General features: G+C 39.5%; 1 protein-coding gene across 3 annotated transcripts in view; it reads left to right on the top strand.

Moving 5' to 3' along the window:
• Positions 1-17,851, top strand: part of LOC144475690 (putative receptor-type tyrosine-protein phosphatase mosPTP-1) — a 784,928-nt gene that overhangs the window by 756,659 nt on the left and 10,418 nt on the right. For all 3 annotated transcript variants that reach the window (XM_078191827.1, XM_078191826.1, XM_078191825.1), the window contains 4 exons: positions 6,361-6,561; positions 9,562-9,842; positions 11,605-11,861; positions 13,277-13,572. In XM_078191827.1, the coding sequence (XP_078047953.1) occupies positions 6,361-6,561; positions 9,562-9,842; positions 11,605-11,861; positions 13,277-13,572 (1,035 nt within the window). The remainder of the gene's footprint in view (positions 1-6,360; positions 6,562-9,561; positions 9,843-11,604; positions 11,862-13,276; positions 13,573-17,851) is intronic.

Below are 17,851 nucleotides of genomic sequence, written 5' to 3'. Positions count from 1 at the left end.
TTTTGCCTATAAACCTAGACTTATTCCAAGAGTTATATCCTGCCACACATAAAAAAATTATATTTGAAAGGAACGAGTACATACCACTTTTACCAGAATCAGGAAGACGTTTAACAATATCGCAAGCCAAGATAAGTTAGCAGACTCGTACTATTTACTAAACATACTTTAATATTTTCTTAGTCTTACAAGAAATGTAAAAATATTTCTCCAAACTTTGTGGCAGAACTGACAACCTTTCAAAAATTAAAACAATGTCCATAGAATGCAGAGAGAAATAATTTTGTAGTTACAATAACGAACACTTCTAGTTTCATTATTCTTCCAAACTTATCGCATTCGTTTCCACGATTTTTTTTTTTGATAAATACAGGTCATTAAATATGCATAATCTTAAATTTTTTAAATTGCTAGATGCCATATTTTTCAGAATTATTTTGCAGTTGGTGAAAAAAATTGTTTTGAATTGATGGAGAACAACAGTTCCGGAACAAGGCGAAGAGAAAGGGTCGGCAGATTCGCGTTTTCCCTCGACCCGGAAAAGTCGGACAAAAAACAAGTCCTCGCCGTAATCAGCGGCACTAGGTTCTCACCTTTCTCTTTCCTTCATTTTTCTCAGCGGCTATTTGCCGGTACGCGAAACGGGTCGAGCCCGACCTTGCCTATTCACTGCGTAATCGTATTCATTTTTCGTGCTTATGCATGCACGCACACTCGATACAACATCATCGTTCGGTCGCGAATTCTAAAGCCCTGCGTCTAATCGTCGTGACTCGCCTGTTCGTTTCCATCGTTAATACACGGTGAATACGAAGCGGAGCCGTTCTTCCGTTCGAGCCGAAATAGAAGACTCGAACGAGCAGGAATTACGGGGCGATCGCTTTCCGGACGAACCTGCGTGGAAAACCCATCGCGGAAATGGAACAGTAACAGAAAGGGTGAATACGAAATATGGGAACGCGGATGGATACTTTCACGGTCGGCTTCGGTTGCAGAGAATCGGTATTTTGTACACTTAACACGTCGACTGTCGCGTCAGCCATACAATATAATTGTCAGAATAATTTATCCATTCGTATGTTTATCCAATTGTTCACGCAGTGTACTTTTGTTAAGTTATCTCGCACGAATCATTTTAATTTGTCTAAATTTTTGAGCCCGTTCAATCGGCAGTCAAACAATTATTTATTATTCGCGTACAGGAAAGAACATAGATGCTAACGAACAAATCTTTACACTGTACCTTTCGCAAAATATAATCTATAAGTCTAGAAAAATAATTTATACTTTCATCAAAATATAGAAATTGCATTCGTAAAATAAATTCAACGAGACAAAATTTACTCGTCGCGCAGTGCTCGTCGATTCTAGTATAGAGACGCCAAATAAACTGATTCGCGCGTTTCCCCTCTCAGCGTTGAAACTAGCCCTGGCTGGTCCGAACGGGAGGCATGTAAATACTGTGAACGCAGTTTGTCGCCCGATCGTATCGATATCCAATAGCAATCCGAGCAACGAGACTTTTCATGCGTAAACTATTTTTATCTGAGCGCGAGTGAATGTACGTGTCCAATTGCTATTTGACGCCGTACTCGATGTCGCATATTCAGTCGGCACAGCGTTTGCCAGTACCATTATACATCTCAGAAAAAATTATATATTTTTCACGATTCACCTAAACGTCTATAGCGTGCCCGGTGCGCCGAAGAAGAAGGGAAACTAAAGAACGCCGATTATCGTTCTTGTTAGGTTGCGTAAGCTAATTTCAATGATAGAAATTCTCGGGCATCTTTCGCACAAAGAGAAAGGAAGGTGCCCTGCTCCTGAGCTGAAAAAAAAGGACATCGCAACCAGGTGCAAATTTGAGCCCTTGCGTTTTCTGTCATGCACGATTTAGCACCCCACCGATCGTTCATCCATATTCAAAGTCGGATGCTCGAGCGCGGGCCGAGCTCACCGTTGCGCACCGCTTGCAGGAGTATTGTGTTACACAGAAGCACTAGGGGTACAGCACGCGTTATTGAAGTCCGTTTGGTGTCCAGAAGGTATCGTTTTCCCCGAGCTATCGTTCGGAATCGAAAACACAGCCAGCTGCGCCGGCTGCGAATTTCGATAATGACCGACCTAAGGTTTTGTAGCAATGTGTGCAGAATCTGATTAGCGGCACTCTGTTTCGGTGGGCTCGCGTGGCGCATAATGTTCCTAGGAAATCCCCGCCAACCCCCAGAATCTACCCCGGGCGCTGTTTCGTTCCTGAAACTCCGCGAAATTCAATCGTGAAGCCGTACGATAGAATGTTTCGCGCTTGTTCGTTCTTTTGTTTCTCCAGCTAATCAACTTTCAGTGGAAACGACTCTATCCAACCACTGTTAGGGTTCGCAGCTGTTGTTCACCGGCTTAAACATTCGAGGACTTTCGTAGGCTACGGGAATGGCTTTCAGGAGGTTTTAGCGTACTACAGGTGAAAATCTGATTACCGTTTCAATGCAAAATTACTGTTTAAATACGGTCGAGTGGGTTGGAATCAGACTTGCTTAAGTCGCATTTTCCTCGTTTTCACTAATACGGAACGTTACTGTTTATTAACCAAATTTATTGTTAACGGAATTTATAGTAACTTTATCATTTATTTCATTTATTCATTTAACATTTTAACATGCACAGTATTCGTCCCTCAGCTTTTAAACAAATATTTACGATTTGGGATGAAGATACGATTATACAAGCATTGTGGTTCGTTTTCGTAGTTGTCGAACCGCGAATAATCGCATCACGTCTTCCAAAACTTTGTTTAAAAGCTGAAGGACAATTGGAGAGAATTTATTGTACAGATTATATTTCATGACATGAGTCTAAACTTTCGAAAATTCATAGGGATTATTTATTCTTTTCATTTTTTACTGCTACAAACTGTGGATACAAAATGTTTTTGTCATAAACGCATATAAGCCGCGGTCTAGTTATTAATTGTCATGTCGGAGACCATTATTCTCTTAACAAGCATAACAGAGCTTTGCATTGATGCGGATAAAATTTGGTCGCGCTGCATGTCAAACTTTATTCAGAGCTGGGATTTATTTGAAATCAGTGACAATTCATACGAAAGTCAAGTTTCGTCCGAGCATTGCGAGGCAGCTTCGCAAAGCTATTTCTCATCCTCTACGTTCCGACGCGTATCGTATGCAGTGCTAGATTTACGAATACTATGGTAAAGCTTTTGGGATGCTAGCGTTTGGTCAGTTTCATCGTGTGCTTTCAAGATATAATTTATGTACCTATCGTATATCTGGATATTTTAGATTCTCCAAAATGAACATAAATTGTAAGATTTATTGCGTTTATCAGTGGAATGTAAAACGCGATAAAAACTTGAAAATGCTACGGCTCGTGAGTACATATGCTACTGCGTGAGGCAGCACAAGCACTAGATTCAAATGCCATGGTTACCAAGGTGGTAATTGATGGTTCATGCTGCCTCGCAACGTCCTTGCCTCACATATTAATAAAGAGACACTCGTGTTAGTGCGATCGAGGCAGCTGTCAGTTGAGGCCGCCTCGCAAACGTCTGGGTATAAGTTTAAAGTTTAATTTACGGTTTTCCTTATCTGGAGGCTTAGTTCGAGCTGCCAGAGTCGTCCCGAAGGTGTTAACCCTTTGCATGCGAAATTGGTTTACCCGTTTTACTACTTAAATCATCTTCTTTAAATTATTTAATAATTCTTGAAAATTGACTTAATATTTCCGGAAGTGTCTTTTTAAACGAATCTCGGTTAATAAAAAGAGAATTTTAAAAATCGTTTGAAACAACTCTCGGGATAACGTTGAAAATCTCTGTGAAAGTTTTAAAACATGGATGGTTTCATCTAGAAACTGCTGGTGGCAAGCACAGTGGCAAATTTCGTTGGAATCGTGGCTAAAATATACCGATATCTTCGTTTGGGTGGCATGTGGTGTAATAATGTTCTTGAGGTTGTGAATTACGGAATAAAAATTGCAAATAAGATGGCGGATTAAAAAGAACAAAGGCAATACGTAAAAAAAATGATTAAATTGCATTTAAATTCGGTATCTTAATGTTTCTGACCATGGTGAATTATAGTAAATTATAACAATTGCTCCGATATCAAAAAAGAAACTAATATTTTTCAAAAATTTATCATTTAATATAAATTAGTACAATTACTATAGCTATATATTATTGTTTTGATTACCATTTGATATCTATAAGTATGTACGGCTCAAAAATGATCATAATATGGAAAATACATAAAAGTAACAACTAAATATTATTTTTGAAAAATTCTGATCTCTTGAACGTGATTGTTGAACAACTGTCTCATTAACAAAAGGAACTAAATACAGCTACAAAAAGTGGGTTTTACATTGAAATATATATTATTTCATAACCTAGTAATTAAGATTGTGCATTGCGCATAAGCACTGTAGTCTCATCAATTGTTAGAAAATGATTATTGAAAAGCCCTGAAGAAATCTACGTTTTCAAATGACTAACTATGCACTAGTATACTTCCATGAGAACTATCTATTACACATTGAGTACAACGGAAAGCCATGCTCCGATCATTAATAAATATACAACAATGCATGATAAACAAATGTATGTAAATAAATTATTTTGTCCACGATTTTAGCGATATTCGTGTTTGTGAAACGTGTACTGAAGAAGAAGAAGAAGAAGAAGAAGTTGGTCATCCTTTTCTGACTAATGCAATATTTTTAAACTTTTGAGAAATCTAAATACGAATAGCGCGCTTGTTGAATCTTGGAAACGATCCGCGGAAAGAAAATCTAACCAACGGCAAACAGCTAACAATTGAGGCGGATAAACAGTGTCAGAATATGGCGTGCTTCAAAATTAAGTGCTTCAGCTCTGTTTATAATGCTCGCTCGCTATCAAAGTAAATTTTCGCTCGCATCTGTTCGGGATATGCTAATCCACGTTAGACTCAAGAAGCAAGCCTTTCGAACTGCTATAAGAGAACCACGAGCACATGTTCTGCACGTGTGATATCTGCTCAGAGATGTATGATGCATAATCCACACTTTTCCCGAACTAGTGGAACCCGCGACGATAACATATTTATGTCTCACGCAGGCACTTCCAAAGGGAAACGGTGTCATCTGGAAGGGACAACTCGTTTAGACACCGATGTTCTCGCTCTTCGCTGCTCCCGGCGTTATTTATGATATCCTGACCATCCTCGAAGCATTAGGGTGACATATTGACTTTAGGGATGTTCCCCTAGCCAGTGTTGACAATGGCTCGCCACCACGAGCATCTTTCTCATTCACGCGATCATCTCGGCATGATTCGAAATCATTCGAGTACTGCGTGACGAAATTAATTATAAGTCATTTAAATTATTCATGCGGCTTGAATGAGACCGCAGAATATGATTCATCAAGATTTTCCTTCAATTTTCCCTCATATTCTAGACAGTGCCGATATTTTATGTCTACTTTATATTCTCTCGTATTTTACCACGCTCCGTTTCCTATTGAAAATACTATTCACGAATAATATCGATAAATACGAAGTACTTTTAACATTTTCTGCGACCACATTGTCTTTGCGTATATCATTAAGTTATTATTCTAAACATTTACAGCCAAAACAAGATCAACAAAAATATAACTGGTGTTAAAAATGTGAAAAATTGCTAAATATTTGTATAAAAGCTGCAGTCTTCTTAGAACGACACAAAAGAAACGTAAATCCCGACGCTTGCTGCTCTTCGACTGGATTCCTGGATCTTGGATCGAGTGCGGCTCCTCAAACAGTTAAGCCCGGTTGTCCCGACGACTTATTCGCGAAAGGGAGTGTCTTTAGACGCGTCGAAGAGGGCGCAGTCTCGATCTTAGACAGTGTGGTCGGCTGTACGAAAAGTGAGAACGGCGGCTATATGCAGTATAACTCGCCGGCGCGAGGGGTCTGAGAAGATACTCGAGGCGAAATTAATTATTCAGACTTCGGTCGACGCGAGTCGACTCTCGTCTTTGTGCCCGGGAAATTGGAAAGCCACCTTGGAGGATGACGAGCGAGCGGCCCCGCCGAAAAGACGAGAAAGAGGACAGAAGGGGGCGAAAGAGGCGCGCCGCCAAGTGCATCGACCGAAAAATAGTTTACGGAGCCGCGGATATTGAGCCACAGCGTGAAACATGGGAAATTGTCATTCCGCCCGTCGCAATTCCTTCAAGAATAACTCGAAACCGGAATTCGTGAAAGTAATATGGAGCGCGTGGGAAAATTGTTGATCGTAAAAGTTAACGCGAACTTTCAGGTACTTTCATACTCGGACGGGAGCTTGTTCTAACTCCGTGTACGAATTTTGTTTGCAGCACCAACCAAACCATTGAACCTCTCGTCTCATGACATCACCTCCACCACCATCGAATTGTCATGGTCCGAACCCGAGCGGGCCAATGGAATTATTACCGGTTATCGCATCTATTACATGCAGGCCAATTATACGGATGTTCAGACGTACAAGACCGACAACTACGATGGCTCCATCATCGATTTCGTCTTAAAGGAACTGAGTAAGTGCCCCACCTTTCTGTAACAAAATCTTACAATGTCTTAAGAGATGCAGCAGTTTCTAGTGTTGCTGAGAAAACAAATGACCTAGATAGTACAAGGATGTTTTTAAGATGTCTTAAAGACGTCTGCTGTACAATATTCGAGACATCTTTAAAACCTGTCCTACAAATATCTTTTAGACGTCTTTAAAACGTTCTCTAAATATCTAAAAGATATTTTATGTACGTCTTATGGACGTCTTCAAGTCGTTTTTTAAAGCCGTTCATAGATCGTTTACAGGTCGTTCGCAAACTATTTGTAGAAAATGTATTATAACATATTATATATTATAAAGGATAAAGTTACGGGAAAGCTATCTTTATAAAAAATAAATTGTTAATTGATGTGCTCTTAGCAACGACCAATTTATATAAAAATCGCAAAAATCGCAAAATTCACGTCATAATTTTTCTTTTCATTATATCGTTTATGTTATAGTTGTATTTAAAAGCACTTGTCTGATTTACTTGAGAAATCTTCAAAACATCAAAAACGCCTAGAAGATATATTTTAAGTTTGTTAATTTTATTAAGTGTATTTATGTTTTAAGACATTCAAAAACAGACGTCTTAACCCTTTGGCTACGGCAGACTTTGGCACGACCGTAGTTTTTCGTTAGACATGCATTTCTGAGGAGGTATATTAAAATATTCAAAATATTGAATTCTGTTACATTATACCAATATTACTTGAAGTGAACAATAATATTAAGCTTTTTTACAATATATATAGCATAAATATTACACAATATATAATTAATCAAATTTAATAATAAACGGGGGCGAAATTTGATCTTGACGCCTATTGGCGCCTACAGTACCGGGAAGCCAACGTGTGTCGGACGCCAATAGGCGCCAACAGTAGTCAAAGGGTTAAAGACTGTTTAAAAACTTCCAAAATTGAACATCGTTTTAACATCTGAAATAAAACGTCTTACAGATATCCATTTTAGGATGTAAGATGTTCAGACCTAAAATTGACGTAAAATGGATGTCTTTGAGACATTTAGTACCTAATGGGAAAGGATTGTGAAAGTAGAAACTTGAAGCTTTAAAATGAATCGAAACACAAAGCCATAAAGTAGGGAGCAAAATTGAGCCAACACTTTTAAAATGGTATAACTTTTTTGAAACTGATCTAAATGATTTGAATTTTTCTGTAAATGTTAATTATAAGGATTGGTTCACTGTAGAATAACTGAAATATTTTTTTAATGTTACTATTAATTGGAGTAAAAAAATGCAAAAAAATTGTAATTTTTCACTTTTTTATCTAAGCCGATCAGAGTCTATAATAAAAATTTAAAAAATCCATTTGGTACTTCTCGGTAACTTATATGCATGTTTTGCAAGCTACAAATATCAAGCTGCAATTCTTGGAACGTGTAAAAATTAACTGTTTTCGACGAAATTTTTGATAAATTGTGATTTTCGCTAGCCTTAATTGTTCACAGCTCATGTTAAAGTCAATCAATTTCAATGAAATTTTCAGCATGCATATAAATTATCAGGAAGTACCAAATGCATTTTTTAAATTTTCATTACAATCTCAGATAGACTTAACTAAAGAAGGAAAAATATTATAGTCTTTTATATATTTTTTACTCCAAGTATTAGTAAAATTAAAAAGGAAGTATTTCAGTTATTGTACAGCAAAGTAATTTGCCTAAAAATTACTAAAAAATTCAAATAATTTGGACCAGTTTTCAAAAGTTATACCATTTTAAAAGTGTTGACTCAAGTTTGCTCCGCACTGGGTTGAAACTTGAACTTATAAAATTTCAATGCTACCAAACCCCTTAAATAGTTTTGGCGTTCCCAAAGTGGTGGTATGCATTGCCTAGTTTGAACAGAGCACAGAATTAGTCCAAGATCAAGTGAACAACGTTATCCGTTTCGAGAATTATCGTTCTGGGAACAGAATGAGGACCGTCAGCACACTTGGGGCATCGATAAGCTCTGATCGACATATTTGAGCTGGATAGAAACAGATTAATGCACCGTTAGACAACGCGCCGGAGCCGAGAATTCGACCAACGAGAATTCGACCAACGACCACTCGCTCCTCCTTCACTTCGAGCTGCTGCATTCATAGCCGGATTTTTGGAAGCCCTAGCTTTAATTTTCAATATTTAAAGTCATAAAATAACAAGCGTTCAAATAGTGTCGCGATGATATCGTACAAGCTGTTTAGAGAACCTGCAAAATCGGCAACCTAATAATTGAAACTCTCAAAGTACGCTTTGTATCATAGAAAATAAATCAAGTTCGAAGAAATAGATTGTTCTTTGAAAAGAGAGTCACAGTTTATCATAGTTTCAACTCTATTATTAACACTCGTATCTTCTATAGATCAGTTAGAGCTGCTATTGCACAATTCCTAGATCAGGAAAAGTTTGATCAGCAATCTCATATCTTTTTATTATTTACTATAATATTAATTCTGTGGTACCATTAAAAATTGCTTTTCGACGTTCCAAAGTAATTTGGATAACATCAGACTCGTTTATACTTAAGCAATTGCTAAAAGTGCACATATTACGCGTGCTAACAGGCTCAGTTTCATGTGCAAAACTTGCAACAAATCGTATCAAATGGGAACAATGTAGAACAGGAAATATGTCTTGGACTTCGAATTAAAATAGTTTCGAGTGCAAAGGGTTAATATCAACTAATTGGACCGGGAACAGACGATATCAGGCAGAGAGAAGGATCATCTCTCGGGTTAGCTCGGCATCTACTCGTCTGTATAGGTACGGTACCTGAGACCTCTTTTTGCGAATAAGAGGCTACAAGTGCGATAATATAGTCGAGAGGAATGTTCCGGAATAATTTTATGAACCCTTGCCGTCGTTGTTCCGGAGCCAAAACAGCCGAGCCCGTTTTGGTCACCGTCCAAACGGCCGAGCCGCTAAGACAAGTAGATCTTCCCCCGCTGATTAAAGAACGTTTTCCTTCCAGAGCCCCACACCAAGTACAAAATATGGGTGAAGGCGTACACATGGAAGAACGAGGGCGAGCCTTCGGATCACATAATTCGGCAAACGGACATCGCTGGACCCGGAGCACCGTTGATCTTGAATGTTAGCTGCCAGACCCACGACTCCGTCTACATCCAATGGGCCAGGCCAAGCATCTTTTGGGGCTCAATCGACTACTATTTCATCAAGTACCGGATCGAGAACGACAACCGTTACGAGGAGATTGAAGTGCTTACCGAGAAAGACCACCTTGAGAGCGCAGTATGTTACCGTTCTTCCTTTTTTGCTCTCTTGTCTAGAGATCTTTCTCCTTGGAAACTGATAGACCGATTATTATATTCCATCATACTTTGTGCTTAGTTTTCCCATCACTGCGGTGTTCTTGCTACCTCAAAACTGCGAAAGATAGAAGAAACGTATTACTGACTTTTTTTTTGTCGAACGATTTTAAAGATTTGCGGCAGTGACGTTAGCGTCTTTTCAGGAATAAAAAAGCTCTGAGTTACCGAAAGATTTCTTCGACCTTAATAACTTCTTAATAGTAAAGCAACTTTATGCTTGCTGTATATCTGCATTCACTCTACTGGCTAAATATTATTGAACATTTGCGGTCGTATTCAATCTATATACATTCATATAGGTGTCATGTTGGCCGGAATTCATTTTCGTCAATCGAACAATAATACATATTACGCAAAATTAAGAAGGGAAAACAAAGATTTATTGATCCTTTTCAAAGTTTAGAAACATGTAACACGATGATATGTTTTACTTTTATGTAAAAATAAGAAAAGATAAATAGTTTTGAGTTAACAACAAAATAGATGGATGATATTTGTTTTCAATAGATTCATATTATAGAACAACGAGCTAAAAGGTGCCATATATTTTGACATCGAGATTTGGTTAAGAGTTCGATGTTTTATACATAGTGTTCAATAATTACAAGTCGAGTTCAAGTGCATGAAGTGGTCCGTTATTCTACCTTTCTTCAAAATCGTCTCAAAAAATCGATCATCTAGATCAGAGCAGCTTCTAAACACTATCGTTAAGATGATCGACCGAGAGTGTCATCAGGCACGACAGTTTTTCCACTCAGCGTAGCTTTGTCTTCGCGGCGGAGATTTCTGAAATCGTGAAAGGAATCAGCAGCGGTGTTTACTGGACCGCAGCTCGAACTCCGTTTTCTCGAGTGATCGAATCTCTTCGACCGTAGGCGGATTCCTCCTGCCTAATCGCATATTGAAATACCGGTTTCTAGACTGCAGACAATTGTCCTGACAAAGGCACAGATAACCTTACGCTATCTACCGATGACTAATTGTAACCGTCGCGTCGGCTGTACCGGAAATGTTTGGGAATGGAGAATTTTATCTCCCGACAGACTCTACTGTAATGGTACTGTAGGAGCTTTGTTGAGAAACAAGAATTCACACTTCAAGGTCAAATTCTCCTCGAACTATATATATTATTTGCCAGTTTATGAGAGCACATTGTAGATGCAATCAATCACTTCCAACTATCAGCCTCAAATTGCCAACATATTAAATATCTCGCAATCAAGTTTTGAATTTCTAAATAATGAATTTAATACCAATTATTAGACTGCGGATCTTTATGCGAAATCAAAATTATCTAAGTTAATTGCACGGAAGATAAGATAGATAAGAAAAGTAAGGAAGATAAGTTAGTACATATGTAAATGTTTCTCTTTTCATTTATTAATTGAAATAATGTAGCAATATCATTAAATTCTTCTACTGTTCTCAATATTTTGCAGTTCACTCAGTCATTGTTATTATGTATACATAAAGTCTAGTACTGATTACAAAGTAGATGAACAAAGTAGAAAAGCCTGTTGTAGGAAAGGGTGAATATTATCTGTAAATGGACGGGTCTGACATGCAAAATGCTGGATTTGAATTGCAAAATGAACTGCAAAATAGTGGATTTGATTTGCAAAAGAGCGATTCTGATATGCGAAACCTGTGTATTTACGTTCGTAAATATTGTTTATACGTAGACGGTCATACCGAACTTGACGATGAACACGGTTTACGAGATTGTGGTACATGGAGGCACACGAAGCGCTATTGACAACCAACTGATCATCGCCGGAGAAGATTCCATCCCACGGAAGGTGCGAGCTACGCGCGATTGCGACAAAATTCCACCATTGTTGCCCCACAGCACCAGAAGGTTCAGCAGCGGAGTGATTGCCGGAATGGTCTGCGCTTGTCTAGCGGTGATGCTGATGATAACATCCTTCGTCTTGTGGAAGTGAGGATCAACTTTCTCTATGTTTATTTGCCAGTTTTCAGTCCCGCATGTCTCCGTGTGTGTTCCGTTCAGAAATCCGCTTGCTTCGGCCAGTATCGATGCAACTGTCTTCGGTAACGATCGATACCAGAAGATTGCACCTTGTCGTGAGCATTCTTTTTATCAGGGTAGAAGGATTATCGCGACCCGATTCGCACTTTTTTCATTCACTTATCTTTACGCGCTCTTAGTCTTATATTAACACCAGTGTCAGTCAAGGTGCTGTCGTAACGTATGATGCACCGCGTAAGATCATGGATCAGGTTACTAGCACGAAAAGGAATATGCGGTCATTGATAAGGTAATTAGCCAATAATCAAATTAAGTCGCAATTCGCTCAAAATTGTTCCTCCCGTGCTTATCGATAATTACCTGTTGATTTTCTGTCTCTCTCTCAAGAAGTTTGTTTACTTCTACAACCAACTCAGTGAACTTGCATCTAAAACTTTTTCTGCTACAAAAATCTCTGGATAACCCACCTTTCGATATCGCAACATTTTTCAAAGAACTTTCAACTATTTTATGTGTACTGCCTTGAGAACTTGTCTTCGATATTCTTCAAACTATCCTGTATCAGTCTCCAGGGTCGTTTTCACGCTATTCTTGAACTACGGATTCTCGCTAGCAAACCAGGAAAGCAAATACGAGCGTCATACATCCGTTTTCGGAGTTTCTCGCTCGAACATCTTTCCTCTCGGCTATTAGCCCAGTCGATCTATCTCTTTCCGATTCGCTGGTTAACCGCTTATCAGCCGCGATAACGGCAACGACGTCGAAACCAAGCTTCTTAGTCGAACGACAGTGTTTTGTCAACGAGATCGCGGCGAGCTGCACATACCGTACTAAGTTCCTGAGCGCGGACCACGTGTAAATCAGAAACGACACCGAATTTTCCCTTCGATCAGGAAGATGCTTATCGTGCGACGAACTTCTGGGTCGTTCAATTTCTTCGGTTCCTGGTCGGATTAGCATTTCCGTCTCGTTCTCCCGATACCGAACGTCGGTGCACGTCCGTTAACGATGGCCAGTGAAAAACGCATGACGACTATCAAGAAGTACTTTAAGTTGTGAGTTGAAGAATGTCCGAGCCGTTCCTTGTTTTAATCTTGAGATATCGTGAACGGGCAGCTTTTCCGTCGGTGCGTAACGTGCACCTTGAACAAGCTACACAGTTGCTGCAATTTGTTCGTCGCGCTCAAACTCGCTCCGTTCCCAATGAAGAGACGCGGCGCGACACTGATAACACCGTATCGTTCCACCGTGCGATAAAGCCCTCGCTCTCCCCGCTGCTTCCTCGACGATCCTCGTCTGTTTTTACGTTCTCCTTGTGTGTTTTTTTTTTCGTTCGAATGCATGCTTACGGTGAAACTCATCAGGCCTTGCCTGAGGCCAATTTTCAGGAAATGCTTCCACACCGCTTACTACTTCCTCGGCTATCCGCCACGGAGCGCGCCCATGCTTCAGGAATGGGAGAACACAGAACAGGACGGCGAACGCACCGCTGTTGCCATACATAAATTCGTGCAGCACGTTGCCAGACTCCATGCAGACAGTGACATCGGGTTCAGCAAGGAGTTCGAGTTCATCGAATCGGACACCGACGAATTCCCAGCAAAGAACTCGCTCTACGTCGAGAACCAACCGAAGAACCGATACGTGAACATATTCGCCTGTGAGTTCCATCTTAAATCTGACCTGTATCTTTTATGCGCGTGCTACATCCCGCTCTGACCGTGGATCGTTACTCTAAGTCGCAAGAAAGCAACCGCGATAGGCAAAAGTTCAATGAAATGTAGATCAGCAATAACACGATAGTATTGCAGTTTCATATTTATATAATATTTGCCTGCACAGTTTCGAGTCCCATCCAATTATCTTTTACGTGAGAGCGTAAAATCTGCAGTCCAGGTGTGACAATAAAAGGATGGGAACTTTAAATCAACTCTTATATCAATAACACTGTTCAACAGAAATTTTTTGGATTCGCAGCCTTGTGCACACAATTCTGATAGGATATCGTAAGACGAACACGAATCTGCACGTTTCAGTCTTTATTAGAGATGTTCTGATGAGAGAATGTTTTACCGCAGTAAAATTTTGTTTAAATCGATAATACAATACGAAATTCTGGACAGAGTTTCTGTTAAATCGATGTGAAATCCAAGCGAGTAATTGAGCATATTTGAATTCTTTTTACTGTTTTATCTTTGATAAAATTTCACTGATCGAAAACGGTTTTTCTTATTTGAAAAAATATTTAATCCACTAGTATGATATAACAGGAGTCTCGGAAAGTTTAATGCATTCCTGGCAAACGCAGAGAGTCCAGGGAAATGGAAATTTAAATAAATGGTAACGCAGATTTAATATCTTCATTTGCTTAGTAAAACCGTTTATCGATGTGGTAAGCTTTTATGATTCTTATCAAAAGCTTGTATTTGCGTAAATATTCATATTCTAATTGCAGCCGTTCAGTGTTATTGGTATACTAGTGAATATTTATGTATCGAAGCTCTAAAGTATCGAATCGCATGAATACCACCGTTCCATTCAGGAAACCACTTAACAGAATCAGGTTCTGCAAATAATAAAACTAGGAAATATTAATTACGAACGCGGAGGCACGTTCTTTTCCATTAATCTTTTAATGAACTGAAATCGTAACTAATTGTATACAGAATTGCTGGAGCATGTTTGAGATTACTTTTTTAACGGGCGACGAATAAATTGTCTCCAAACTTAATTTTCCATTATTTGATTTACTATGGTTCGCGTTTTTTTTAAAATATTAATTAATACTAGAGATTGCAAGAAGTTTCTAGTTTACTAGTCTTCATTCAGCAGGAACACTTCTAAATCGACACTTCATGCAGTCGTGAATTTATCAAAAAGGTTAACAGTTCGTTCGTGTTGCGTACTTTCTTTTAAAAAAGAATGCCAACAGCTAGGTGACAATGGCGTGCAAAATTAACCCCATCCGGATGTCATCCTTTTTAAATTTAATCTCGTTGATACGTGCTGGAAAAGCTACAATATTAACCGATCGAAACTGTCAGCGACAGAAGCACCCGCAGCCAAGAAATCGTGGACCACGATTTCGTTGGAAAAATTTATTTCGAACTTTTCCACACGCGGTTTTGACAGGTTCTCGTTACCGCTTCTGTGTTTTTTTCTGCCGTCGCACGGTCGGTGTATTCTATTTTAAACCAGCGCGAGTTTCTCTTCCATTCTCGCGATACACCGGCCCGTTTAATTTTACTCCGGCTCTTTCGAGCGGTTGCAGATACGCCGCGCGTTATCTTCACCGTATTCGCGGGCCAGGCTGTCTTCGAATCGATTAACACGGTGAAATGATTAACGGGTCTTTTCACTTTCGTTTCGCACGAACTAGACCGTTGCGCTCGCCTTTCGTTGGTTTGCCAGCGGAGTGGATCGACGCGGCGTACGTTTCACCTTCATCGGAACAGAGACAATTGCGATCGCAATTGCAGTCACAATGCGACAATTGCAATCGCGCGTATCGGAAGTCTGCAATCGTTGCTGCGATGGCCGACCTCGCGCAGAAAAGACCTCCAATGGTGCTGAAATTGTTCCCAATCTTGCTTTCTAACTCCGGCGTGCCGGCTTTCGTCCGATCCGCGAAACCGGAAACGCAAGGAACAGCTCATTGATAAAACTTTACGGGCTTGTAGAGTCATTGAAATTCGTACTCACGGCTTTTAAGAAATCTGGAAACCAGTTTGCTCTTCTGGCACAGTAAAACCAAACGCACTTATATCTGAGAAATGTTAAATATGTTCGCGACAACTTTCAAGTTCAATTTAAGTTACTGCTAAGGTGCTGTTTTTAATAGCTTTAAAAGTTACTAGTAAGATTGGCGTTTAACAAATATTTGCACTTAAGTTAAATATCGTTTCTTTACAATGTCTGGGTGCCGGAGTAACTTGAAAATGCTAACAAAAATATAGCAACTGCTATAAGAATTACACCGACCAACATCTAGTTTTAGTTAACAGACGTGTCTATTATTTCCGACTGCTTCATAAGCCTGTAAAGTTTCTCAAAATCTTTGTGTGACAGTCGACAAACATCTCTGGTTTAAACGGGGCCATTTAGATAGACACGTGAGCCTCGTCGGAACTGTCGGAAGCGTCTCTATTCACTTGAGTCGTTGCACGAACCGCGTCGATTCGTGAAGTGTCTCCTGCATTGGTGTTCGATTGACCAATGAATCGATTAAAACATACAAAGAGGTTCTTATATCTGGAAGCACTAGAACGTCGAAGTACACATCTACCGCTCGTTGTTGGTGTTGAAGCACTAGAGTGACCGGAGCACAGAGTGTTAAAGCATTATGTTGCTGGAAGTTTCCTCTCTAATTGATTCGCGGGAAGTACAATCGCAGAAATTCGAACGAATGAAGTTGAGATCGTAAAGAGAACTCTGATCAAAGTTCCATTAAAGTAGGTGTGCCCGGGATCGGCGTGTTCCCTCGTTAGCGAGGGAGTCATGGACACGAAATTCCTTCACTATTATCCGCGATAAGATACCACAACCAGTTCCGATAAGGAGAATTTTTAAGCCATATACGAGATCCTGAGACGATTCGAAATTTGCGGTGCAGCGTGGCTCGCTCTTTCGTAATGTTATCGGATTAACGAACAAGCTCTTCGGTCGCTTTTAATGTGAGTGACCGGCAGCAGTCGACAATGAGGTCACACATGCTTCACGGCACTGTTCGTTAATGCCTATCAGCTAGAGGAGCAGTTGGAGACGAAGTGGCAATTGTGCGATCGCTTAATCGATCGAAATCTGCGACGAGCAATAACGGATTTTCTGAATTTAATCGAACGCTTCATTCGAAACTACGTTTCTCACTTGGTTTAGACAACAAATTACAAATCTAGGAAGTAATGATCGTGCTGATCTGGACATACGACATAGAATTGTGGGGCACGACGGTCAAAAGCCACATAGCTAAATTAGAAGCGTTACAATCTATTATTCTCAGAACCATCATTAATGTACCTTGGTATATACGTAACGATGAACTACCCAAAGATCTAGGAATTAACATTTTGTCGTCCGCACGCAAAAATTTCTTCGTTTGGCGCCGGCAGCACTGATTCAAATTACTTCACTTGCCGCTTTTATGAGAAAAGGTTAGCGGGAAATTATAAATTGTCAAGTTTTACTAATCTCATCATTAGTACTCGTGAGTTTTCAATCCTATCTACTTATTTTCATGAAATTTCAAAGATATACATATGTAAATAAATATAAAATTTGTTTGTCCTTCATATTTGCGTGTTACACCACTGTGGTATCGCCAGCTGCCAAGCGATACTTTGCGCGTTACGCCACTGTGGTAACGCCGGACGGCATAGTGTTAAGTCAGTACCAGAAGAAATCGAACGCTCATGTGGCAGATGCAAAACACGATTAGAAAAACATCCTAATGATCTAGCCAGGAACTTATACCAAACAAATATTCACAAACGATTACACGGGAAACACCCAAAGGACCTCTTTCCTCAGTAACATACACTGATTTCTCTACAGATGCCTACCAGTGAGGAAGCATCTACGTGATATTGACTCAAACCGCTATAACCATTTACCGAATGTCCCTATTGGACAAATAATAAAGTGTAATGGATGAAAAAAAAACGTTTCCTAGACGACTCGATACTACAATTGACGATTACTAAGCAACGTGTAGTTCTTGTGCGTCAATTACTTTTCCTTAGACAAAAGATACTGGCTTTTTATTATTATTTTTTATTAAACACAGCTACTAAATTAACCAAGCTGAAACTTTGCACATGTTTTTTATTATGCTTTCATTAAGTTTCACAAATTCCTTTAACTCGATTTGCTCAATAATACAAGATGGGCCGGTATTCGTAGTACTACCGTACAAAGGATAATTCAACGTGAAAAGATAAGAA

The sequence above is a fragment of the Augochlora pura genome, chromosome 10 (genome assembly GCF_028453695.1).
Source record: "Augochlora pura isolate Apur16 chromosome 10, APUR_v2.2.1, whole genome shotgun sequence".
NCBI lineage: Eukaryota > Metazoa > Arthropoda > Insecta > Hymenoptera > Halictidae > Augochlora > Augochlora pura.
The sequence above is the reverse complement of the archived record's forward strand: the minus strand, read 5'-3'. Positions and strand labels throughout refer to the sequence as shown.